The following is a 27,283-nucleotide window of genomic DNA, read 5'->3' as shown; positions in this document are numbered from 1 at the left end:
CGACCAATTTTGCAATATGCGGCTCTCTTTTAAAATCACTGATCTCGCGGTCTAACATGGCAATTAAAGTCTTGGTTAGGGATAAAGTTTGCACCCTGGGAACATTGACAGTCTTGACTACCAATAAACGAGCTGTCATTGTTTACAAACCTTTCTTTCATTTTTGACACAGAATGACACATTGAACATTATACCATATCAGGAATTGGTTTTGTTTCCAATGTAGATGCATCACTTCTTTGATGAATGGGTCCGAATCTTAGACAGATTTGTACTTGTAAATGAATAGAAAATTACATCAAAAATACCTTCATTGGAAAGATGATTTGCCCTCTCATTCTTCAAATAAAAAAATGTGTGTTTTCTTACGATTTAGCGCTCGTCATCCACACTGTCTCAGTTATGAACAGGACTTGGAAAGAATGCACAACTGATAACTCACGGGTCACGTGTTTTTATGTTTAATTTTTTTTTAATCGCATGGTTCCTTGAACTGCTTAATTCATGCACATTTTAATTATTTTATAGATGCATATCGTGATAAAATTTTGTCACTTATTATTTCCTTGTTTCATACTGATTAATGCGTTTGTTTGCTTTGTTGTTGTTTTTTGGCAGGAGTGGATCGATTGCGCATGCGTTTTGAAGTTTGTTCTTTTGTTCTGTTTTACAATGAATTTAATGGATAATGTCATTAAAACAATGTAGATTACTCCATGAATTAAAAATTCAACACTTTTTCGGAAAATAACAGATTATTTATTTTTGAAAACATTAGATACAATTCCCTTCATTTTTTATACAATTCTAAAAGCTACGTCCAGCAAAATACGTTAGTGCTATTATATATATTTTGTTTTTGAATTAAAATGACTGAATTTTACAAGCGCTATGTTATGCATATTGTTTTATATGTAAAAGTAATGAAACTGAATTACAACAGTTTTTTTTTTAAGAAAAAAAAAACAAGTATAGAAAAAGGGTGACTGGGCGCAACAAAATGACGCACAAAATATTTGCTAGTCATTCATAAATGTTCACACTCACAGAAGCATACTAACAATTCGATTATACAAAACATGGCAAAACGATTTTAAAAAATCATAATTATCTGAGCACTTTTTGATGATGAACAGTTCTATGTTATGTTCACAAAATAAATGGTGGGGATTTGTCACTATCCCTATCGGTAATGTCTTGCCATGGAAACGGTGACGTCATGATGTGATTAGGCGTTTCACTTCTTCTTCCACATGATTCATATGAACTTGCTTCTGGTGACATATGATCGGAAATGAAAGGCATATCATTTTTGGTAGTCAATACTGCTTCTTGAGAGTCTAGGGGATCTTCTGGTGATGTGGTTTCGTTGTTCTTGAAATTGCTAAAAGATTTTCTCTGTCGGCGTTCCTTTGCCCTACGGTTTTGGAACCAAATCTTTACTTGGCGATCTGTAAGACTCAAAACGGCTGCAAGTTCGTGTTTACGTTTTTGTGTGATGAATTTATTGAAACAGAATTCCTTTTCAAGCTCGAGACGCTGAAAATCAGTGTAGACAACACGATATTTGTCCCTGGTACGAGTTTTTCCTGGAGCTAGAAAAAAAAAACAAAAACAAAAAAAAAACATATTTTTACTTATATGCGAATATTTTTCAAATCTGTTTATACAATCTATAACATTAAACTGGCTATTATAACTAGCGCATTGACGACTTGGATTTCAGGAGTTATCCTTCTTTGGTAATGATTGTGACACTTTATAATTTACAGAATGAAGTGCTTTTTTCAGATTGATTTTCTTTGGAAAATACATTTTGTTTAAAAATTACTGCAGCTATTTAATTTAGAAAGTGTCAGACAATTGTGCAATCTTGGAAAATTTATTTATAGAGCTTTTAAAACTCGGAGTGACTTTCTTTAAAAAGAGTTTACTTGTTAATTGTGTACTACTGGTACACTATACTTGGTGTTACTTACACTATACTTGGTATTTTATCATTTTGCATTTATATGTGCATTATTATTATAATAATTTAAATTTATGTGTTAAAAAATTTCATGTCTGTTATATAACTACTGTCATGTCAGTTGACCTATATGCTGTATAGCATTTGCTAAAATACAGAATACGTGTATAATAACAGCTCATTATATTAGTAGATTCGAAATTAAGTAGCACTCCAGCTAAGGATCATGCAAAATGTGATTCATGGGTAAAAAGCCTACATATTTTTATTTTTGATATTTTGTTTGAAATGTCATAGTAAACAGAAATAAACATGTGGTTTTTCATATCACCCGTGATCTTAGGAGATAAAAGTTATATAGAATGCACTGTAGATTTCAAAACTAAGGGAGATAACTCAATGGCGCTCAAATACAATAGAATCTACTGTATTTTCAATGTCGATTATCTCCTAAGAGCAGGCAGATTTGAATGAATAATTACATATTTCATAGTATAGACCCATAAAACAACTTTATTACAAAAATTAAAATATGTAGCCTTTTTTGGGTGTATCACATTTTTCAGATTTTGCATGATTCTTACAAAGACTGCTACTTAAATACTTGATCTAGTTCATTACAGATGTGAAGTAATTATTCAATACATGCAGTAAATTTTGTATTACATTTTTGGAGAATCTATTACACATTTCGATAGAACTACCAAATAATTTTTTTTTAACATAGTTTTTCGGAGAAAAAATACCTGTTAAAGTATTTTTTTTCTTCTTTAAAACGGACATAAAAGGAGGTTTCTGTGGCGACACATTGCTTTTGCGACATTTAGTATTTCATTTGCGCCACAAATTAAATTTTATCAGCGCCAAAGTTATATTATTTCATTTGCGCCACTGAAAGCGAATTTGATATAACCTTTTTATTATATGGCAATAATTTAGTTTCGTTTAAAATGAACCTTTGTCACGGATAACGTCACAAATTTTAACTATATTTGCGCTGGTACAATGTTGAAATATATTGCACGCTGGCGTTGCGTTGCTTTCTATGAGGAAAATATATATTATTAAGAAAGTAATCTTTATTTTGATTTATATTGCTATAAAATAACAGTAAAATAGTTATATCATTATTATATCCCCACTTGAAAAAACAGGAGGTATATACATGTAGTTATCATATTGTCCGTTTGTTCCTTCGTCCGACTCCAAATCTAATTCTGTAGTTTCTAGGGAGGGAAGCGGGGTATCAATACGCGTGTTTCTAGTTTTACTTCCCACATCCTTTTGTAAGCTTTCTTTGCTTTGTGGTGGTAGCGCATATAAAATTGAACATATTCCCCATATTGAGTACATTTGGAAACTTATCATCCTAAACAATTTTAAAACCAGTGTTGTATTAATTCAAATCGTTATAACTATTCTCTCGAAACTTTACTTAACGGTTACCTAGAAAATAGCGCAAATGAAATAATTTGTCGTGGGCGCAAATGAAATAGTGAATATTTGAAAAAATAACGCAAAGGCATGACGCCTCTCGGTAGTAGCGGAATAGACCCCCTTCTGTATAGAAAAAACATAGTTATAATAGTTTGAAAGTCAGTCACTCCATGTGGTAATGTTTTGTCGTTTTTGGTTATTATATTTTTGTTTTTGTTTTGGTCTGGCCATTTAAAAATCCATACAACTTACCTTTTCTTTTAATATTGCAGTCCTGTCTCATCCAATTAAAATTAATTGTCGGTACATGTTGGTCTGATGGCGGAGATGCACTTCCAATAGAGCTCACCGGGCTTATTGAAGCCACGGGTGACGAATGGTGTCGTTGTGGTATCTTGGCTTGCTGAACGTTCTGGGCCACGGCACTGTAATTGTACGTCGGGAACGGACTATAAGGGTTGCATCGATATTGGAACATATTGGGTGTCACTGTGTGAGCATGGCTTTGATAATATCCATTCTGAGCCCATTCGTGAATCTGTCTTGTAGGCGACCCAACCGGCCGTTGTTGGCTTGATTGTGAAAAATCTAATGCTTGGTTGTCGAAGTCATGACTTGCTGTAGAGATGAACGGCGAGACAGGGTACGAACTGACTGTATTGCTAAATCTGCAGCTTGAGACAGCGGAACTCTCTTGGAATTGGACCGAAGATGGCGCCTGATGATTTAGTACCATCTTGATATTTAACACTATCTTATCCTTTTCTAAGAGTTGAATGGTATAAATTTAATGATGGGGATGCAAGTCAACTGTCATAATTTATATCTATATGGCATCACGGGTGTTAATGAATCTATCAATGATTGGTCATTATTTTTTCGGACAATTCTATTGGGTAAGAGTTATCTTTCATGTTCCACGCCTGATTGAACGCTTTGAAAAATTACCGTTATGCACCTTGAGGAAAATTTATGTTTTAATTGTAATTATAGGATTTAGATAGATTAATAAAGAAAGAAATAATGTAAAACGTTGATTGTTAATAATTTGCTGCAAAAGTATGTTTATTTGACGACAATATTTTAGGATTAACTAAATTGAAATTGGATTAGCCCTAAAAAGTTCAAAGTCATTAATAAATGCATGTTAATCTTAATGATTTGATACGCATTGATAACAAAACATAAATTATTATCAACTAATGCGTAAACATGTGCCGGTAGTGATATTAAATTAGTATGATTTTTTTCCAAATTTTGCGGTTTCGTATGGGAAGTTTGCAATGTGATTTTTTTTTATCAATTTGAAAATAAAAATATGGAAACTGCATAAAGGGACTTCCCGGTTGCATGTTATAAAAATAGTTATATAATCTAAGACAAAAAGGTTTTTGTTGCGTACACTTTGTAAAATTTTAATTTTAAAAAGGCACTGACACAAAAACATAACCATATTTACATAAATGTTCGTTTTTGAAAAAAAAATTGCAAAAGTTAGGAGTGCAAGGATTTGTAAGAAAATTGATGGATGTTAAACAAAATTTCATTTAAACAAAACTTAAGAAGCGCAATATTTATGATACCTGATAAATAAAATTAACACATGCGTAATTTAATATTTGAATACAACAACCATATAAATGTTAGTTTTATGGGAGAAACGCTGCAAAAATCGGGAATGTACGAAGATATCAGTCTTTTTGTTTTCGAGAATATTGACGGGTTATAAACTAAATGTAATTTAAAGAAAACTTCAGAAGGTAGATCATTGGGCGCCTTTTTTATTTTACAGGGCAACAGGGCTATATTTGTTTTGCGCATAAAATGTTTCTTTTGTTCTGTTTGATGGAAGTGAAATGCTAGAGCTTTACTTAGAGTGTTTGGTCATCGCAAAAGAATTGTATGGTTAAAATATTTCTTAGTGCTCGCAGACTTTCTATTTTTTTTTATTTTACAATGTTGAAACTCTTTATAAATATATTAGATTTTTATTTTATCTGAGGAACTGGAGATAATAATTGTTATTTTTATAAACAATGATGTTTATAACTTTTATATGTGTGTGTTTCGTTTTTTGTTTTGCAGTTAACGTAAAAAAAAGGTCCTCTTTATACTTTTCCATTTTTTTGATAAATCCACTGGGCATTATAATATTCAGAACATATATATTCAACTTATCTAAATATGAATTTAATATGTTGAAATTTAAGACCATGTTTATGGCAGAAGTGTCAAGCAGACATATTTACAATTTATGATTTGTACCTTAAAGAGGAATCTGCTGATACCCACTTAACATCCTCTACCTGACACCTCCTTTGTTTTTACCTGTTAATTAATTATTAATTTCCTGACATCACCTAAAATTTCCAGGTGATATTTTTATTGACGTAATATACGTCTGTTAAATTTGCATACATGTCATTTTTAAGATTAGAATATCGAATACACAACGAAGTGACACCAGTAGAATTGGGAGAGATTGAAACAAACTAAATATATGTACATAAAATATGTGCAGACCGCAAGAATTATTTTCGCTCATATATGCACAATACTTTATCTTCAATGTATATATTGTATTTATTCGTAACATGCCTTCTACTTCAAATGGACTAAATTCACGAAATAACCGATAGTAAAGAAATACAAATGGATGACGTATTAAAAATTAACTGTGTATTTGGGGACTTTATATGACTAATATAATTATAATACACTCTAACCCTGTCTATTGCACTTGTGCATTTTCGAAAAGTAACAAACGTTTCAGTTATAGAATGGATGTTTTTCTTCGAAATAAATATCTGTCTTATTTATTCTGCATATTTTTTAAATGCAAGGACAAACGAGATACAGCTGTTCTGCTATTATATATATTATATTTCAACGCGTCAATATTTCAAAACAGTAATTGGACGGATGGTTCCTCTTTCGTATCTCAGCTGGTTTACTCTCTTTCCAATGTGATTATCTAAAAACAATCCAAACATATTGTCTAATTGATGTTTCATCTACAGACGGGAGTTAGGCAAGGTGATTACATGTCTCGTACATTGTTTAACAAATTAATACCACCAGATTCATGCATTGTTATGTTGTTCCTCGTAGATTGTAATCGATTTCAATAGGTAACAAGCAGATCCTTCTTTGAAAATTTCCTACTGTTAATAACAACATTCAATTTCAATAACAGAACGTATCTATAACATACATACATGCAAAGTCCATATTTTCTTAGAAATATAAACAAATTCGAAAGAAGTCGAGATATTGAGTTTTCTGCATTGGTCATATACATTCAAGCATCATATTGACCATGAATGTGACTTTTCAATTCTTGAACATGATACAGTTGATAAATTGAAATGTTTTCCCGTCTAAAAGTTGTTTTAAATATTAAAAATTTCAGGTAAGGACTTTTTGTGAAGTTCTGTTTAAAATTATGAAGAGATATTAAATGGTTTTTTTTCGGAGGGCGTCGCGATCTTTTCTTACCCTGGAGTGAATACGATGATCCTTGGCAAAAATACGTCATATATCTACCTTTTATAAGTAGCACTTGGGAAAAACAGAGACATCAGCAGAAACAGAATCTTAATATTTTTTGTTCATCGAAAAATGATAACCGTGACCGCATTCGAGCAGAACTATATACATGAGAATTTTCTCAGCAACTATTATATAAGCGCAACAAAAAGGATTTAACAACAACCCCTTTAAAACTGCACAACGTTGCTGTAGTATATCATCACATAAATTCCCTAAGATCTGGATCACTTAAACAAAATTGATAGAGAAGCAAAATAATGCTGATAAAACACGGAAGATAAAGTAATGAAATGAATTTGAAAAATAACTATGTATACATATGTCTCGGTAAACCCATTAATTCTATTGATCGCTAAGAAGTTTCGTATTTGGATTATGATCTGACAGATTTAGCAGATTTCGAAATGGGCAAAACAATCAGTAAAGAAACGAAGGTAGCAGTGGGTAAATCATGTGGAAATAACACACACACACGTTGATAGCGCTCGATTGGACACCGTAAGAAAAGACGATTTAAGAAAGAAAACAGATGAAGAGCATAAAAACACAGCCTAAACCTAGGTTTTCGATCATAGACGGAGGCAACAGGAAAAGCCAAAAGCAGAAGTGCCTGAAACGCGTTGTTTCATACGAAGAGATGATATCAATGAAATTCCTCTTAGTAAGAACAGTCCGTGGATCACATAGAGACTCAATATGAAGTCACGTAAGTTTAAATAAGAGTAGTGCATCTATATATGGAGAATAGATTGCTGAGTGCTGGATCATCACGATTCATACCACATTGGTTTTGGCTTACAGTATGTACTGATTTCATGCTTTCCTCCCGCGAAGCCTATAAATCGTGTTAGTCAAGAAAAGAGAAACAGTAAGCTATTTTACGAGTTTCCTTTCGTTCAATTGCCATTCAAAGAATTAAGATTTGTTCCTAAATTTTCTGACAAAGTGAGTGAAAACACAATTATTTTAATTATTAGTGTCAATGATATTCTGCCTTTAAGGACATAGAAAAGATCCGAGTCCAGTAGCAACACAAATTTAATGCAAGAAAAAAAAAACAATCAGGTTAAAAATATGTAAAAGTGCGGACAAGTTTTCCCGCCATTTTTCTCGTCATCTTTCCATACTGCAGTTCAACTAATAAAATATGATCTTTCAATATCCTAAAAAGGCAAACCTTATGAACACTTTGACGTTCATTTCTTTAGTTTATAAGGTATAAATATGAGGATAATGCAATGTTATCTCTGCCTTTGTTTTTCTTCATGTGTCACACCTGATTCTAAGACAGAGGAGTACTAAATACTTTATTTTCAATTGGCGTATGTAATATCAAATAGATATAATATTCATAAAATAATTTAAAGTGGCAGAGTATTTTTCTATATGACAACGAGAGAAACTGTTTGCAAGGTCAAGCATTAAAATTCATAGCTTGCTCAAACTGTTTTAGTAGATGAAAGGCAGTGAAATATGACATGGTGACGAAATAGTAATGAATGTAAGAAAACAAGTCACGGAAAAAATCACAGATACGTGTAAAAAAGTCTCAGGGAAAAAGTCACAGGAAATAAAATTTTTGCGGAAAATATCAACTGTAAATGATGACAAATTATATCATTCAATACTAAAATTAAAATAAATTATTCATTTGCATATAGATGTCTTAAAAGTTGAAAGTTTGATTTTTATTAAAAATAATGAAGTCAAAAACTTTCAATTAAATACAAAATATGAAACAAAACAAAACAATATTTAAATAATCACGTATTTTTTTTTCAATTGGCAAGTAAGCCATCTAGTATCATGATTTACTTGTTACATGTTTTAAAATGAAAGAGATCTATCGGAACAAAATTGCCAAATACACAGGGTCTGATTCGTTTCTTAACAACTACTGAACAGTCATTACACACAGCCATTAAAATAACTACACAATGTATGAGAAAACATGGCTTTACAATTAACATGTCCATGAAATCATACCTACTAGATGTAGGATGGTTTTGAGGATTATGTGTGATTTCAATTTAGTATTGTAACACATCAATATTTTTTTCTTGTGACTTTTTCCTATCAAAACTGTGACTTTTCTTCCTGTGTTCTTTTTTTTCGTTTACCCTAAAACATAACGTATTCATTGATTGAGCATAAAATATTTCTGTACTCAAGACCAAGGAATTTAAAGTAGAATATATAAATCCTTCCCCAGGCGTTTATACTCCCAAAGATGCAGTTTCGTGTAAAGGCTGAAATATTAGAATGTAGTACAGAAAGACAAAAGGATAAAAACTGAGTCACAGACAAAAAATTACTGACAAAAGGTCACAAGTCAAACACAATGCATCTATATAATTCGATACTCAATAAAAAAAAAAAAAAAAAAAGAAAAAAAAAAAAAAGAAAAAAAAAAAAAAAAAAAGCCATATTTACCTTTTAAATAATTTTACTACAGTTGCATGTTAAAGTAGTTTACAAATTTTAACTCCAAACTTAATGAGATTATAAATTTTATCATATTTAGTAAAATACCTTTTATTACATGTATTACTTTTTTTTATTATTATTTTCTGACTTTTTGGCCTGTGCCTTTATGTCCTATGACATGTAAAAAAATCAAAATTGTGACTATTTTTTGACTTTTTGTTCTGTGTCTTATTGTCCTTATTCTACACACAGATCTGCCAGGGAAAAGCACTACAGAGTGCGACCTCTTTTCTTTATGAACCATTTACAGGAAGTCTGATTTTTAGCTTGTACAAATGAAATAAAGTGAAAAGATACATTATATTCGCTTGAATCACATACATGTAATTATGATTATTACACTCCCAATTTCAATAAGTTTGTGGTTCGATGATGTTGTGGACAATGATAGATTTTGAATTTCTGATGACGTACCTTAAATCATCTCTGTAATCCAGAAACCCGTATTACATGGAACTCTGTCAGACTAAAAATATTACTTTATTATTTGCATGCGCGTTACTACAAGGCCTGAATATTCCAACCCTCTGTATTCCCAGAACTCGTCTAAAACGTCTAATTTGTTCAAGACCGTTTCATCAAAAACGCTATTAATTTCTTGCAAGACATCGGTTTATTTAATAGAATCTAATTTTAGATACTTTTTGATTTTTTTCATATTTTAATGTTTTATCGAAGTAATGTTTATATGCTTTATTATGTCTTAAATTGACCCTTTTACGTAACTTTTTTGTATAAAATAGCGTTTTGTTTAATTTCATTGTTATATGAACAGTCTTTGATTTCATTTTGACGTTCTCAGACTGTTAGATGCTCTTGCAGTGATATGGCCTTAGTCGCCGAAACGGCATTAAAAAACTATCAATCAATCAATCAATCAATTTTCGTTCTTCAGAGAATTCGGAAATAGGTTCCGCATAACAAAGATCAAGTGCAATTTAGAAAACTCATCATTACATTCATATGACGTGTATTGAACCAAATGAACTCGACCAATCTGATTTAATGATTTTGATTTTTAATTTCGCACTGGTCATCAAAGAGATTCTAAAGTCATCTTATCAAAATCTAAAGGCATTTTGACTTCCACGTTTGTCGAAGATTGGTCTAGTATTCGTTTGTATAGCTCATTTACAAAGCAAAAAGTATTTGAACGGTCTTTGGGTCTGCGGCGTGTTCACTTTGAACAAATAGATTTAAGAATAGAAATTAAACGCCATAATAAACGCTATATCATATCTAAGTGACACTGATATTTTGTAAGTAAACGCTACACTCATTTCCTACTTCACTGAAATAAAAACGCGAGACTTAAATCAAAATATAAAAACCTGCACTAGAGAACCAACTGGGGCATGTACTCTTTGTAAGGGGTAGGTACACGAGACGTAATAATATTAGTCATTGTCGTGGTAAAAGCAGCAAACAAAAACAAAAACAAGAACAAAAAAAAAGTCATGACATAAAAATTACCGCGGTAAAATAAACAACAACAACAAAAGAAAAAAAAAACAAAAAAAAAAAAAACAAAAGTCATGACATACAAATTACCACCGTAAGGTGTTTGTATTTTGTAACAATTATCTCCTTTATTGCTACCATTTCATTTGTATGTGGGTTGGCGTGGGTTAGGATGAAATTCAACATAAAAAGGCATGATTGAAATTTTCAAGAAATAAAAAGGCAGGACAGGCCATATAAGAAAAAATAAAAAGGCTTTGTCTTTAATACTTTAATTTGTTGATATATATTTAAACAAGTACTACATGTGTCTTATAAAAAAAAGGTAGCCGACGCAGTAAAATAATGTTCCTTTTTAAGTTTCTACATTTCTTTCAAGAAAACAAAATATGGCAAGCAATTTCAAATTTTCGATGGTTTTTTCGAACGCAATTTCAAAACATTTCGATACAGTTTTTTTTTTCGAACGCCACCAAGTTAACAGTATTTGACCAATCGGGAAACATAATTGCGATCAGGTGATTTGCGTTTTCATAGAAGAGCGTCCTTAAGGTCAAAGGGTAAAAAGGCGAAACTATACTATAAAAAATAAGGCGCTTCGCCGTAGAAAATAAAGGCAGAACCCATTTTTCTCCAATAACAAAAGCAAGATAATAAATTTCATCCCCTCCACCAAAAACATCAAATGAGTTGGATCTAATCGATCCCTCATTTTCTTTGCACAGTTTTTACTACAGAGCCGTACCAAAGTGAGTCCCATTTTTAATTTCCTCCATAGAATCTATACAAAATTATCATTTTTCATAAGACGATCGTAATGGCATGTCACAAGTGATTTTAAAGAAAGTTTCATCTTATAAAAACGAAATGCCTAGAGTATAAACCATTCTTAAGGTTTTAGATTTTTATTGCCAAGTTATCAAATACCAGAGATTAAATTAAAAGGAAAGTTTATCTACATAAGCAAGTAAATTTTGACATCATTTTACCTGTCGAGTTCAACTTATTGTTTTTTTTCAAAATCAACAACCCAAATACACTTTTGTTTTTGTATCTTTCTGATAATTAAAAAAATGATAGGTCAGCTTTACAATATCTTTTTTTTGGGGGGGATTTTTATTTTATATGGATTTTGTGTGGAATTTAAAAATGGGACTCACTTTACGATGTTGCATGACTTAAAATAGAACAAAGAATACGACCATTTCCATGGTCATTCGTGCATATCTGAGGAGTTTTAGACTCAATTTGCATGATCAACAGAGACACAAATAGCAGAACAATACTTAAATTATTTGGAAACACGATTTGCACATTTTGACAATTTTATAATCATTAGCGGAATGGTATCGCAAGGTAGCGAATTTAGTGACGAACAAGTACACGTGTTCAAAACAAAGATGCACACAGCCGAAGACAGCCATGTTTTTGATAGGCAGTCACTTAATCAGAAATTACTTATATAAAAGAAATATCATATATAAACCTATTGAAAACTAAACGCTTTGGTGGGTGTGTCATAACATAATCTCCGAAACAGAGGTCCTTGTATCTCCTACGTCAAACACGTTAGTACAGGGACGAAGGAACTACCAACCTCTGTTTCGGAGATTGGTCATAACACCGAGTTATGTTTTCATCCCATTACCACCCGTGCAGGTCCGGATGTCAAAAGAATAGGTCTGCAGCAGACTAAGCTTATCATCCATTTCATGTCCATCGCCTGAATATAGCTGAAATATTGCTGCTCGTGCGTTAAACCAACAATCATTCAACTATCCCTTTACCGGTACTCATAATGACGCACGCGACCAAATAAGCGACATAGATTATTATCAAACTTTATTCAAATATTTGTAATAATGATAAATATTACATTTTCTTGCTTTTTCTTTCCAAGCTCAACCTCACAATTTTCTCATTTGCCTTCAATATAATCTTGAACTTAATGCAAATATATTTATTTTTAAATTAAAAATCACGAAAATTCTTAATTGACTTTAAATCTAGTTCGAATATATACATTTCAGCCAAAAAAAGCTATATATAAGAGAATTTCTCTACATATTAACGTTGAAATTTGCAATTTAAAACAAAAATCCTGTCAAGAATTTTTTTTGTCCCCCACCCCCACCCCTTTACCTAGAACTCTGGATCTGCCATTGACGTGTAGAATATAAAAACTAAAAAAATATTTACAATAGAAGTTATTGGATATAAACAATTACAAATATAAACGTATTAATTCTGAACACGGAAGATCGTTTTTGTCAGTACACCAGGATTTCCATGCACGCCATTTTTTGTGAGGAATACAAAAAAAAAATTAATTGGAAAATTCTAGTCCAAGCAAATCAAATAATCCATAGCTAAGTTTGATCAATATGTTGAACTCCGATATAGTACTAAAATTATTTCTACAGATTTGGTAGAAGTCAAACTTAGGAAAATGCTACTTACATGAAACACTTCGCCTCAGATGTTCATCTGTCAATTTCCGACTACGCTCAAATATCCCACAGGTCCTGGGCTAAGATGCAACGGTTTAACGATATAAGTACTTGTCACATCGTACCTTTATTTTCAATTAAATGAATATAAGTATTTGAAACACTAGTTTTGTCATTAAAATAATAATTTGTCACATTTGATACCGTCTTTGAACAATACCATTTGTTTCTTCATTATTATTATTATTAATTATTATTAATTTAATTACATATCTATGATAAAACATATTAGAGGGTGAAGTTCTAGCAATGCATACGAAATTAACTTATGACCCCAGAAGCACTACATTAGAGCCCGATTTCAGCATAACAGAAAATTAACCTGTTTTACCGAGTAAGGATCTTCACTCGTTTTATATCTTAAACAAAAATAAAATGTTTATCTGTTAATAGCTCACATATTAAAGGTTTGTTAAATTATGAAGAAAAAATAAATCATAGTTGATGTAAAAGGCATAATTTTTATGACTGTATCAATATAGTCAGATTCGTTCTCTTACAGGTAATATCTGCCTCATATTAAAAATTAACACAAAACAAATCACAACCTTAACTGGTAGGTGCTTGGTCTGAATTGAAAATATACAGACAACTATTACACATATATAAATTATCCATTTTCTGGAGTTTTGTTTAGAAGTAACACTTTCGTAATTTTAAACATTTTTTTTCTTTTAAATCAATTATATTACCGAAACTTATTTTTCGAAAGATCTTAAAAAAAATGCCGATCGGGTACAAATTGATGTCCAATTGTAAACCAATCAAAACAAAGCGATAACGGTTATGGGCGGGACTTAAGGTCTTTGACAGATTTCGGCCATAAAGTTCTGTGTATCAATAAAACTGACAACGTTTAAAATTCAGATTATGACAAATTGAATATGACAGAAAATTAGCAATTGATTTCGGCTGTCAAAATTACAAATGTGATTTTAATGAAGACTTAATTGTTTCTGTGTATTGGGATACTACTTTCTAAGGACTTGTAAACGGACGAAAAACTTCGTGTATTGTTGTTACTATATAATGGTTCAGGAGACATCTTCAGCTTCAATGTATCAAACAAGAACATCGCCTCCTGCTTCGTATAACTTTGGACATTTTCCTGGGTATGTTGGACAAACTGGCCATTACACGGGACAGACACATGGTTTTGAGCAGTTCAATTTAGACCCGTCAGCTTTCCAACAAGCACAATGTTACCCGCACAATGCAATGTACGGACCTGGAGTTTCTCGCCCAGAGGATTGGAACGGGGGAAACATGAACTATCCCATGAATAATTCGTCGGGAGGTGCAGTCAGTCCTCATTCAATGAACGCCATGTACCAATACAGGAATGAATATCCCCAAAACCACTGCAATAGTGGGACTTTGACGAATCTATCATCATCACCACAACCCACGGGCTCGCCAACGTCTACTGGCTCCAGTGCTAGTAATGGGTCCCCCACGAACAAACAGATTAGACCCCCATATGATTGGATGAAGAAGACGTCCTATGTACCCTCAGGACCACAGCCTGGTGAGTCAAATGGTACACTAATTAGTTCTATATTTTGCATTTTTGTACAAATGGTCTTTAATAAATGTTTTTGGTAATCGTAAATCTATAATTTCCGAGCGATTTATTTTTTGGGGTCACATTGCGCTTCATAAACTTCTAATGGAACGAAACGGAAATAAAGAATAAAGATACAAAATAGTTTTATATCTTGTCTTGTAACATCAGTTACCTTGATTTGTGAAACAAACATTAATAATAAGTATTGGTTCTTAGTTTAGCGTGTTTGTAACGAAACAAAACAAACAAAATATATAGATAAAACAGAGTTAAATATAGTAGCTTGCCAGGGTTGGCTAATTTTAGCAAAAATGTACATAGCCATATAGTAAATGTATTGAAAAATTGTATTGAGGACTGGCTAGAATTTGAGTGAGTTTCCTACCCTGAATAAAATAACAATACTGTATTATTTTAGTTTTTTTATTTTCTTTGTTGTGTATGTCTGGTTTCCATGTCTGGTCTTTGTCCCTGGATTACATTCTTTTGATTACCGCTGTAACCTTGGTTCCCTTGATTACTCTTATAGCAAAGACCTCTTGTTTACGTTTTGGTGGAGTCATGCTATTTATGTTAAATATAATTTTGAAAAATATATCAGTATAAGAGGAATAGTTTACAGCTGTATCATATAAAAATAAAGTTCTGATTAAGTATTTTAGGGAAGAAGTTAATTTTCCTTTTTTTTCTGGCTGTCTTGAACATTCAAACCACATTTTTATCTATATGAAACATATATATATGAAAACGTGAAGTAATATTTTCTGGTATGTATAAGCATTTTTTTATTTGAAGCTTTCATACTGTGTGTATATTGTTTACTTTTTACAATATATTTTAACGTACAGAATACGCAGATTTTATTTGCAAAATGTGTACTGAATTTTCGAAGATCACTCGCCTTTTCCCAAGTGTTTTTGATAGTAGTAATCGTAAAATGACTTAAATCTATCAATAATGTTTTTCAAAAGAGAATTTTGATTTGATAAAGCAGATTAAGTGATATTTCCCATTTAAAATTTATTTCATTATTATCAAAAGAAAGTGTATGGTGGATAACGAATTGCCTTTTAAACTATTATTATTTCTGATAGGACTGCGTGTAAATTTGAAACATCAATCTCTATGGTCTTTAGTTTATCCGCCACGCGACGATTTATTTGACTAACCCGGGTTCCCCTGCCTGAAATTGTCAAGTCCGTTATACATATGAACGGTCTGTGCGGATTTGCATTGAACCCCCTTTAGAAAAGTTTCCTTTTCGGTATTTAGTTATGTAGCGACTGTATAAATTCGGTTTCTATGCAGTGATGATGGATATTTGAAAGACTAACCTGTCGAAATCTCCTTTATCGATAAAAAAAGTAATTATTTCACGCCTGGGAGTAAATAAACAAATTGATATCGAAATTGAAACTAGATAAAAGAAATTTATATTTTCCTTTAACTGTAGGTGTCTTTTTAAATGTAAAGTTATGCATGTACATGTAAATGGAAGCCCAGTAGTGCACGTGTGAAACTGATACTAGTAGATAGAATTTTGTTTCGTTGAATATAATTGCTTATTGTTTCTATCTCCTGCTTGAATGCCTGGATGTTCACGTCAAGATTGAATAGTTGTCAATAGAAGAAAATGTGCCCTTTTAATTCTTGTGTTACGCAGAAATTTGGGCGATGTTACTGATATACTATGTACGCTCACTGCTGGACTTTCTCAAACCAGAGTGCCATTTATATAAATTTTGGCGCAAGACATTTTATCTACAGAAAAATTGTTACTCGTAACGATGTAACAGACATCTTAGCAGATTTTTTTTCACAGGTCAATTCTGTTCTTTATTTAACGGCAAATGCTATCAGTAAAATGGTCATCAGCTCTAATTGAGTATCGAGACGGTAAACATATAATATTTGATAGCAGTGTTAAAACAACTGTATAAAATGATTTGTATCCTGCTCACCATACCCCTTTTATTGTCTCCCCCGATGATTAGCATGCAAGTGAAAACAAAATACGTCTGTCTTGTATGATGAAGTTGAACGTTTCAAAAATTTACTCATTACTTCCAAAGTAAACGTTCCGGTCACCCGAGACACACAGCCAAGAGCACCAAGGGCAAACCGGGAAGTAGGTCAGGACAAGCAGTAAAAAGACGTGCGTCGGAACACAAGCCTGGGACCCCAGATCTAATTACGAGCTTTTTCACTGCAACAAATTTAATATACGCTATTGGAGCCGGAATTACCGGGTCTGCTGGCACCAGACTTGCCATTCAAATTTTCAAATTTGCTTAAATATTCTATAATTCTTCAGCTAAAATGTCCCACGTTTTCCAATAAAGTGCCCTGTTAGTACGCCAAATGTTCTCAGCAATGAAGTCTGAACCATTTCATCTGATTTAATTTTGGGATTGCTTTGTAGTGGCATACATATATAATATGCAAGAACTAATTCATGTGATTATACAGTGAAATGTCTTTTATTAACAAAAATCGTTTTCCCATATTTATTACACATTTTTTTAAATCAAATTATACAGTAGTTATATAAAAAAATGTAATGACTTTTATGTTACATGTTACTAGTATTTTACTGCGACTTTTTACCCTGTGACCCTTCCTGTTTACCAAATACATTCCGCTGCATTCAATGGTCTAATAAAAGCTGGAAGGATAGAATCTTCATTTTTGTCAATATTTTGAAGGAAATTTCATAGATACTCTCTCTTAATCCTAAAATGAGCACTCAGACCGAAATTTTCTAATCCAGAATGCCAAGCGTTTAACTGGTTGTAATACCACCTGTTTGTACATGCAGTATTCCTTGTAATGAAATACATGTACTTATATTCTTTTCACATGCCGTGTTCATTAAACCTGTAACTTTAAAAGTTATGTTCTATTCAAAAGCAACGTCAAAACAAATCAAAAATAAAGAAATCGCCATATTTCACAAATTGATGTTGACTTTCCTTTGATAAACCTGGTGGTAATCGAATTATTTCGATTTTACAAGGTAAATTACGGTATTAAGACATTTCCTCTCTTCAAAGAGGTGTCAAGATTCGCGCCAAATTGTTATTTTACGGCCATGTTATGCCGACCGGAAGACCTACGTCGGCGAAAGTGTCCGAAAAAATACGATTAAGATTTAATCATCCTCAAAATACTAAAGATATTTTCATTTACTACGGATTTAATTTATTGGCCTATAAATTTGTTTATTAGTAATTATTTATTAACATAAATACTCCATAAAACCAAATCATTCCTACGGTACGCGCTAGTCTATAAAATCTAAATTTAATCGAGTGATTTATAATTATTGTCTGATCAATTAGACATAGGTATCTAAATCCAGTTATTTTAACAATGTGAATTATATAATGTTGACATGTAGTTGTGTAAGAAAATTTAAGACCATCATAGTTTTGATCTTATTTCGCTTCAAACATAGCCATAAACCTCAAATACATAGTTTTGACATAACTTAAAAAAAAAAACATAATTTCGGCTATAATTGATGCTTGTGCATTATTATCCCAAATGTGTTTATCATGCCTGATTCCATGACTCGATTGGTGATCAAATTGTATTTGCCATGACCGACTGTCTTCCAAATGGTCAAAAGTTAAATTTGTTTAAGATTATGAAATTCTAACTTCGAAAAATGCTTTAACTAAAATTGAATTATTTTTACGAATGCCTACCTGTTATTTAACGCAAACGCGCTGTCTGTATTTGGGTTAACTTACTGTAATGAATAAATGTTAAAACGCCTCCGCAGTCAGTTCATTTATTATATATATAAAGATTAATGAATTAAAATGAATACAATTTTGTAATTGAAAGAAATACACAACCAAAGATACATTATAATACTTAAAAAATGCGGGATAAATCTTTTCTGGGGATTTGATAGAGATGCATCACACCTTGTCTTAGCAAGGCATTGTATGCGACACTATTTCAAAAAGACATTATATGTCACAGTGACGCAATTATATTTCTTGGTACTTTTAATATAATTCAGTAAGGGGGTTATGTACAAAAAGTATTTGGTACAATGATACAGAAAAACACAGTTCAAAATTTCACACCGCATCTCACGAGGCCGGGTACATTTAGAACTTGCTTCCTCGTTGACGTCTGTGAAAGTCTGAACCAGATGGTACATATATCAAGCCCATGGTCCATAATTTAATCATATGGGGACAACCATGCATTTTATTCAGAAGGGGTGTCATTTTCCTGAAGTTAATATTCTGGCCCTGAACAAGTTGGAAATTAATATTCTGGCCTACACGTCCTGGAAAATAAAAAAAAATACAAATACTTCATGCAGAGGAATAAAATAAAATAATTTTGCCCCGATGTGCTTGAAAATAAAGTTTCTGACCCTCGAAATTTCAAAAGTGAGTATTCTGACCCTATAAAAACTTACCAGCCCCCTTGAGTCAAATGGACATCCCTAAAGAATCAGTAAAAGTTCTTGCCTGTGTTAAACACGAGCTGCAATTGACACGTTTTTGTGCACTCTATACATGTTGACGTACTCCCAAGTAGTTAGAGTGAGGAAACGCTCTGGAACCCACGTGGGTTCTGGGAGTAGGTCAGAGCGCCAACAGAGCAACTCAGCCACTGGAAGAACATACTCTGACCGAATTCTTCGGTCAGGTAACCCGAATGCTGGGCTCCGCCACCGTCAACTACTAACAGACATCTAGTAACAAAATCCTAGCAAGGGGCGGTCGTGCGAGATCTGTAAGGATAGTCAAGACCGTAAAAAAAACCAGTCATCACGTTTTATGCAATTCTCGGAATCGGTCAAAGTCACTGTTGTCACTGTTAAAAGAGGTATTATTTTTTTTTTCATGACATTTCTTTTTCCCTTTACTTTTTCGTATATACAAAAATGTAGTACTAGCTTCTCCTTTGGAAAAAAAATCAAAGACGTGCAAACAATCTATCGTGTGTGCAACGGTGTTTTGAATTGGGTGATTAAATGTTTGCAATAATTTAGAGAAATCCCTGGAATAGTTATACTTTAAACATGTAGATACTTATTGTACGAGTGGTAACGCCGGATTTATTTCATTTTTTCTAAATTTATACGAAAATCAGAAATAGCAAATATGCATATTCGAATTTGAATGGAATATATGTCATACGTTTTCGTCCAGGAGTTTATTCAATTAGAAAATAATATTATAAAATATAGATTTATTTTGACAATTTCTTTCACAACAAGTGTTTTTTTTTACGCGAGTCCTAGATCATAGCCATTGAGATAATTTAACTTCAATTCTAAGATTTATCTTAAGGGCTAACTTAGAAACTTAACTCTAAAAACATTTCATTTATACCAGTGTTTTAGCAAAGCTTTTTTGTTACCAAAACACCCTTCAAAGTAAAATCTGAATTTGATTATCAGTTTAGATTATAAAGAGGAAATGCAAAAATAGTAGCATTGCATTCCCAAAATATCATTTTTGCTGTTAACCATAAATAAACAACAAAACGGCATTAATTGTTTTTTTCAGAAGAACGATCTCAATGGACCCTAGCGGAACATCTTTTAATTTATTTATGACTAGTCGAACACACCGGAAGATATCTTACACAGACAAAATTAAAAATCGATCCCGATCACACCTCGGTAAATTGGAAAATAGCGAGGACAATGAATCGTCGATTAAGTTGTTTGGTGAAAGCAATTTACACCTGAAATTATCAGATATTTACGTAATTTTATAAAGATTAACTACATAGGGACGAGTAAAAGGTCATTGTTAACGAGGAGTGATATGATTAACGGAACTGTGTCAACCGGTGTTGTAACGTTCCGCCAGATAGTAGACTGGATATTCTGAAATTACAACTCTGAAACACTGTGTTTTTCTGGAATATGAATGTTATTTCTATCATTAAAAACATAATAAAATGAAACGTATTTTTCTAACACATCAATATCTATACAAATAGAACTTTGAAATTATCATAATATTATTAGGTGGTTGCAATTACTTAGCAAACATACTCAAAACACTAGTTTATTTTTAACACAATTAAGTCTATTTAAAGCACAGTTTAAAGAATATTTATATTCTAGATTTTATAGATCAGTATGTCAAAATAAACAATGGATTTTTATAGGATCCTTGAATAAACGCTGCTATTTCGAGAAGAATCTCGAAATTGAGTCTAAGTGATCAACCTAAAAAAATCAACCGATGCGTTATTATCATAAACAAAATGCATATCGGTTTCCTGTTTACAGACCAGTTAGTAACCATCTCTCATTCCGTTGTAAAAATGGTTTGTCAATCAGCTCTTAATCTTTTCAGGCACGTTTCAATGGTCTGAAACAGCCGCTATTAGGCCATAAAATCAATTCTCATTTTATTAAGCTGTCGTTAGATAGAAAAGTGAATGAAACGTAATATTTACTTTTTTTGCAGGAAAAACAAGGACAAAGGACAAGTACAGAGTTGTTTACAGTGATCACCAGCGCCTCGAATTGGAGAAAGAATTTCATTACAGCCGATACATCACGATTCGCCGTAAAGCGGAACTTGCTCAAAATTTAGGTTTGTCTGAAAGACAGGTTAAAATTTGGTTTCAAAATCGCCGTGCGAAAGAAAGGAAACAAAATAAGAAGAGAGGCGATGATGTTAAAATTGAAGATTATCACGGCGATACTACTGGTCACATGACAAACATGCAGCTTCCGGTTCATGGACCTCAACCACCACAAATGCAGCCCATTATAAAACAGGACCCAATGGACGATTATCCCGTTTCTCATGTTCCAATGCACGTGCCTCAAATATCTGATCCTAGTGAAAATACTGTGAAAACTCCACCTTTGGCGAGTTCCCATTCTACTCCGACATCGGTAACGGACACTATGACTAACTTAAATGTGGATACGGGAGAATGTGTTACTACGCAGTCTTAACAAATAAACCATATCGAAAGTCTAATAAACTGACCTTCTTTCTTGAGCATAACTTCGAGTGAAAGGTTACACATGCCAAAGTAAAAATAAGAACATAAAGGGGTCTAGTCGTGATGCTGAAGACCAAGCGATGACCGAAATGAACAGACTGAAATCAGCCGTCCATTTGAAACGAATACGAGGCCAAAGAACGGAGTAAATCAGTAAATTTTGCTTTTCCTCAAAATATTCGCTAATCATTGTTCAGTGTGATTGTTATATTGTTACATGTTGTGTAAATATTGAATTCTATTTCAAAGAATGATACAGAAATAGATTTTATCTTAGGAACCGACTGCATTGAAAAATATATGAAACCATGAAACATAAGCAATAAATTTGCCAAAGATATCAGAAGTGTCGCCGACTCTTATTTAATTGTCAACAAGTTGTATTTGTTTATTCACTAGAATGGTTCCGAATTTGTACAAGAGGTTCGAGCCCGAAATTTATTGCTTTATGGGTTTCTCTGTATCACTTCAGTTCATCAAAATTCGATCTTTTATGGTCCTCTTAAACCCAGAGATAAGCTATGAACACAGTCTGAAGTGTTGGACTAACATGACGTTGAGTATTTAACATGTTCTGCAGAGGTCTGCGATATCAACCGATTTCCACGTGAGATAGACTCACTTTGATACTTAGCATTTTATGATATTTACACGAAACAACGTTACCTAATTACAAATTCTTGTGATAACATAAAACACGACCGCTATTTCGCGACTTTGGAATTGTCCCTTCCATCTGGTCATTCTTTTATTAGAAGGGAGGACCGTAGATATATAGATCAATAACTCGATAAGTTCGACAAATCACTCGACTAAATGAAATAAACAGGAGTTTTTGCGTTCAATACAGATAACAAGGGGAGGAGATTTTTTTTGTGATTATGTTTTATATTTTGTTTTGTTTTGTTTTTTTATTTTCAATTTCGTTTCTTTATTTGAGAGGTAAATACAACAAACTTAAAATAAGTTATGGAAATATATCAAATATCATTCAATCATTGACAAAAAACAATTGCTTACATGTACGCAAAGAAAATAAAATATTAAAATTTTAAGCGATAGCTAAATGACCATACTTTAGATGGTGAATGAAACAATATAAATGAGGTTTTGAATTTAAACGAATGTATTAGGACTATAATTTATTTCTAAAGTTTAAGTAGGAGTCGTTATAAAAATCAGACTGGAGGTGATTCATTCATGCATGTAAGAAGCCCATCAGTAACTTTAATTTCCAACTTACAAGCAGTTACAGACCAACTAACGAGTCTTAGTCATTCAGTTTTTACACTTATGAGATAAAAGAAATTATATGTATATGATTGGTACATTGCAGCAGTTATCGTTCATGATTTTGGTTGAATTATGCAGGAAGTGAATTTATAATAGTGTTCTCCAAAATATAGATCTGACCTGTGTTTCAAAAAAAAAATCTCAACTTTAGAATTTCCTCAAGTTCTGTGTATTTACTCGGCGTATAATCCTATAGACACACCCCCCCAACCTGTAATCCAGGGAACGCCCTAAGTACATAAGAGAAGAAATCACTTAAAGAACTATATGATGAGGTGTTTACAACCTACATTATTGGCTTTTTACATTTAGACTTATACATACCTTACTGATAATTTGTTTAAGAACATGGCAAGTTAGTGTTACCGACAGTTGTACAGTTAGATAAAGCGTAGTAACAAAATTAATGAATTTTAATCTTTGCCTTCATATATTTTACAGTACCGCTCAATATTAGTTAAATTTACCTTAAATGTTATGTAAAACAGAGTTGTTATTAGGCTGCTATATAAAAAAAAATATACACACATTTTTGTCTCATGTTTTTTTTTTCAATCTCATGCGGAATTGGGCAACTCTGCATTCCGTTAACAAAAGAAATCGAATGTAAAAACACAAAAACAAAATGAATGAATAGATACAACAGTTCCACGGAATAGAAAATTATGTAAATAAATAAACGGAACATTTATCAATAAAAATGACAAGAAGAAGAATTTTTATGTACATGAGCCTGAAGAAACGCCTGTCTAAAGTTGTTCGAGGAAATGTAAATTAATGTACATCGATCGGAAACGGTATATTCTCTTTTGTTAGACATGCGCATCGATAATACCATAAAATTCACGTGCTTGTAACATCAACATGAAAATAATACCCCTTATGAAAAGTGTAAGGAATTTTAGTGTAAATAAGCGACAATATTAACTATTAATGACATAAATATCCTCTTGTTGAGTAATGGGAATCATACAGAATCATCATTTTAGATGAGTAAAAAAAAATTCTTCAAAATTTGAAACATGTTTTTTTTTTCAACAATATCCCAGCCTCCACCCTCGCTAATAAAATTAAATGATCAGTAGCTGTGTGTTTCTTATCACTGGTGAATAACCAGAGAAAATGGAAACTGTACAACCAACAGACAGAAGGAACAAAAAATAAAAAAGACACGATCTTTTGAATTTCAATGTCATTTTCCTGGAAACAGGTTTAATATTTTGCATGAAATAGTAGTGCACTTTATCCGAATCAGTCTAGTTTACTAATAGAGAGTATCTCTTATTTTTTTATTTTTGCATTGAAATCACATGATGTGAATACTTGATTTATACCCATGTTGTATGAAGATTATGTGAACTGGAGACTGACATCTAGCCCATACATAAGGACATTTTTCCCCCAGTGTAATCAGGCCATTAATAATACTGATGGCGATGCCTGGTACGCTTCATACACATTCAGTTCAATATCATAATCTTAATTAAGTATGAAATGCATGCAGCCTTAGCCAATTCAAAAGTTCGATGGTTTTCATTCTTTTACTATTCAACAAAGAAGAAAGTAAAAATAGGATATTGGTAAAAGGGGTCACACCCTCCCGAACCGTATAAGCAACCTAAGACAGGCTACAGGTCTTTTAATAAAAAATGAGAAAAAAAAACTTCAACTACATGGCCACTGAAACAACAAATGTGCTGGTTCAGCGAAGTGGGAATCATACTGAAAAACCTTATCACATAAAACACGAAAATTGAAAATCATACCAGATCGACAAAAGCTAGAGGTTTCTTAGTTGGGACAGGTGGATACTTAGTATATTACAAAAAAGGAATAGGTATGGTGAAACGCAATAAATGTACCGTCATATAACCCTATAAAAATAGTAAATACTTACAGAGATCACCAAAAGGTCTTAATAAGTAAAAGTATAAGCTCTGAAAGACCCCGACAACATAAGTAATAAAATCCACGGTAACAGAACCATGGCACTTCGTTGAAATAAACTGGAAAGCCAAAATAACGACACGAAGACACATTAATGACCAACTTTGTCAAACACTATTGACTTAAGGGCGAAATCATTCATTTCTAACCAAGTATCATATCACAACTTGCAAAATGCCAGGCATGAATATTGACAAAACATTCCAAAACATTCCAAAACAGAAAGACAATTCATAGACATCATAATCCGAAGACATGATTAAAAAAATAAAAACAGGAATCAGAAATGATTCACTCACACAATATAGAAAACACAATATAATAACACAATGGATTATCCAAAGGGGAGTGAGGTTAATATTTGTTAATTCGGCGAACACTTTTGACAAATATAGGTAAGAAAAGCCTGCAACATTCTCACTGAACACCCTTTTCACAATCTCTAGATCCGTGGAAATGTGTTTTTTTCTGATTTGACATTTAGAAATGGAAAATAAAAGTTTACAAATACCCACGTCTGTCACAAAGTTTCGTTTGCATACGACCCGGGTCATCAATGTCATAGATATATTCAAGACGTAAATATTGATTGATTGATTGATTGATTGATTGATTGAAATTCTTTATTTCCTCTAGTATTGAAGATCATTACAAGCAAGTTTACAACACAAAGATCATTTCAAAACAAACATATATACAGACTATAAACGGAACAATAGTAGCTAAAGTATCAAAGCATTACACAAGGCATGAGTACTAACCAAAATTATACTTATGATGCGCTAAGACATCTTTAATTCGACCATACATATTATAAATGCACTCTGCCGAACGGTGCATCAGGTATCGCCATATGAACAAGTCAATTGTTTCTATGAAGTCTGTTATACCACCAAGTAATGCAGTTAAGATATCCTCATCATCTTGGCCGAAGAAAAGAACAGATTCCTGGACAGGTAATACTTCTACGATATTGTAAAAGAGTTCACTTCTTTGTTTAAGTAGTTCGTATCAGTTCAAAATTAGATGCTTGACAATGTCGGATGAATGTGTATCACATAAAGTACATAAGACTTGTTTTACGGCCACAGTTCCAAGGGAGACCAAGATTATCATCTGTTGACGTATGTGGAAATCGTTTGCTGCCAGTCTTAATAGTCTATGTGCTGTCAATTTATTATGGATTCTAAAATATCTGGTAAGTTCCGGACGTTGAACAATGGATGAATGCCAGTTATTTTCTTTTTGCAATTCAATTGATTGACGAACAATTTTGGACCACAAAAGTTTGTCTGGTATATAACATTCGGATACATAGTTTTCGATGAATGATAGTATGTCATATTTAACCACAGTTTTTAACATATCATATGTTATGGATTGCTTGTCTAATTCACCAATAAGTAGTTGGCTTAAACGGAAATTAAACAGTTTCTTGTGAGTCGTTTTGGAATTGGATCTACATAGTCGTCCGAAGAATAAAAGTTTAAATTAATCAATAGTTCCTTGGATTGTTCAAAGTCCTAAGTTTGTTATGCATGCATCTGTTGGAGATGTTTTCGGTAGTTTGAGTATAAATCGAGCAAAATATCTTTTGGTTTTCTCAAGCATGTCGATTTCCGTCTCTGCTAATCTCCCCCACAGTTCACATGAATATAAAGCAGTAGGTAGGACAATTCTTTTCCATATAATATTATTTGAAGTTGGACTCATTCCATCGGGGCTGACACCGATGTTATACAATGAGTGTAGATTTTCCTTCAATTTATTACAAGCTTTTTCTGTCCGTTCAATCGTTTTAAAGGAACAGTCTATGATAGTTCCTGCATAAACCACAGTTTGACTTATTGGGACGTGTATATCACAAAGTCTAAATTCGTATTCTGGTTCTCTTTTAGGAGAGTTCACAGGGTTAAAGACGACACAGGTGCTTTTTGATGCATTGTACTTAAGTCTCCAAGAATATGCATAATTTCGAACAGTATCTAGTAATGTCTGTAGCCCGGTGGCTGTAGCACTAAGTAAAGTTGTATCATCGGCTAGAAGAAT

The 27,283-nt window shown here is 32.5% G+C and overlaps 2 protein-coding genes across 3 annotated transcripts; one reads left to right on the top strand and one right to left on the bottom strand.

The window, feature by feature from the left end:
- Positions 1-1,034: 1,034 nt before the first annotated feature.
- Positions 1,035-4,142, bottom strand: LOC148604990 (uncharacterized). The gene is made up of 2 exons (XM_088550738.1): positions 3,659-4,142; positions 1,035-1,595 (listed from the first exon to the last, which is right to left on the bottom strand). Exons 1-2 carry the CDS (start codon positions 4,140-4,142, stop codon positions 1,150-1,152), a joined length of 930 nt encoding a protein of 309 aa, XP_088406864.1. The 3' UTR covers positions 1,035-1,149.
- Positions 4,143-14,255: 10,113 nt separating this feature from the next.
- On the top strand, positions 14,256-23,816 carry LOC148604989 (homeobox protein CDX-4-like). Of its 2 annotated transcripts, none has more exons than XM_088549959.1 (2): positions 14,256-14,956; positions 21,445-23,816. In XM_088549959.1, the coding sequence occupies exons 1-2, from the start codon at positions 14,446-14,448 to the stop codon at positions 21,942-21,944; spliced, it is 1,011 nt and encodes a 336-aa protein (XP_088406085.1). In that variant the 5' UTR covers positions 14,256-14,445; the 3' UTR covers positions 21,945-23,816. The 2 variants fall into 2 exon arrangements, with proteins under 2 accessions (XP_088406085.1, XP_088406086.1); XM_088549960.1 differs by having other exon boundaries at positions 14,258-14,944.
- Positions 23,817-27,283: the final 3,467 nt, after the last annotated feature.

The sequence above is a fragment of the Perna viridis genome, chromosome 10 (genome assembly GCF_037379345.1).
Source record: "Perna viridis isolate PV_CMFRI_1.1 ecotype Kerala chromosome 10, ASM3737934v1, whole genome shotgun sequence".
NCBI lineage: Eukaryota > Metazoa > Mollusca > Bivalvia > Mytilida > Mytilidae > Perna > Perna viridis.
The sequence above is the reverse complement of the archived record's forward strand: the minus strand, read 5'-3'. Positions and strand labels throughout refer to the sequence as shown.

Bases quoted from the DNA above. Each gene is read 5' to 3' on its own strand.
- LOC148604990 (XM_088550738.1), bottom strand. From the start codon at position 4,142: ATGGTACTAAATCATCAGGCGCCATCTTCGGTCCAATTCCAAGAGAGT. The intron at 1,596-3,658 runs GTAAGTTGTATG...TTTTTTTTCTAG, and splicing joins CTGCAATATTAAAAGAAAAG to CTCCAGGAAAAACTCGTACC.
- LOC148604989 (XM_088549959.1), top strand. From the start codon at position 14,446: ATGGTTCAGGAGACATCTTCAGCTTCAATGTATCAAACAAGAACATCG. The intron at 14,957-21,444 runs GTACACTAATTA...CTTTTTTTGCAG, and splicing joins ACAGCCTGGTGAGTCAAATG to GAAAAACAAGGACAAAGGAC.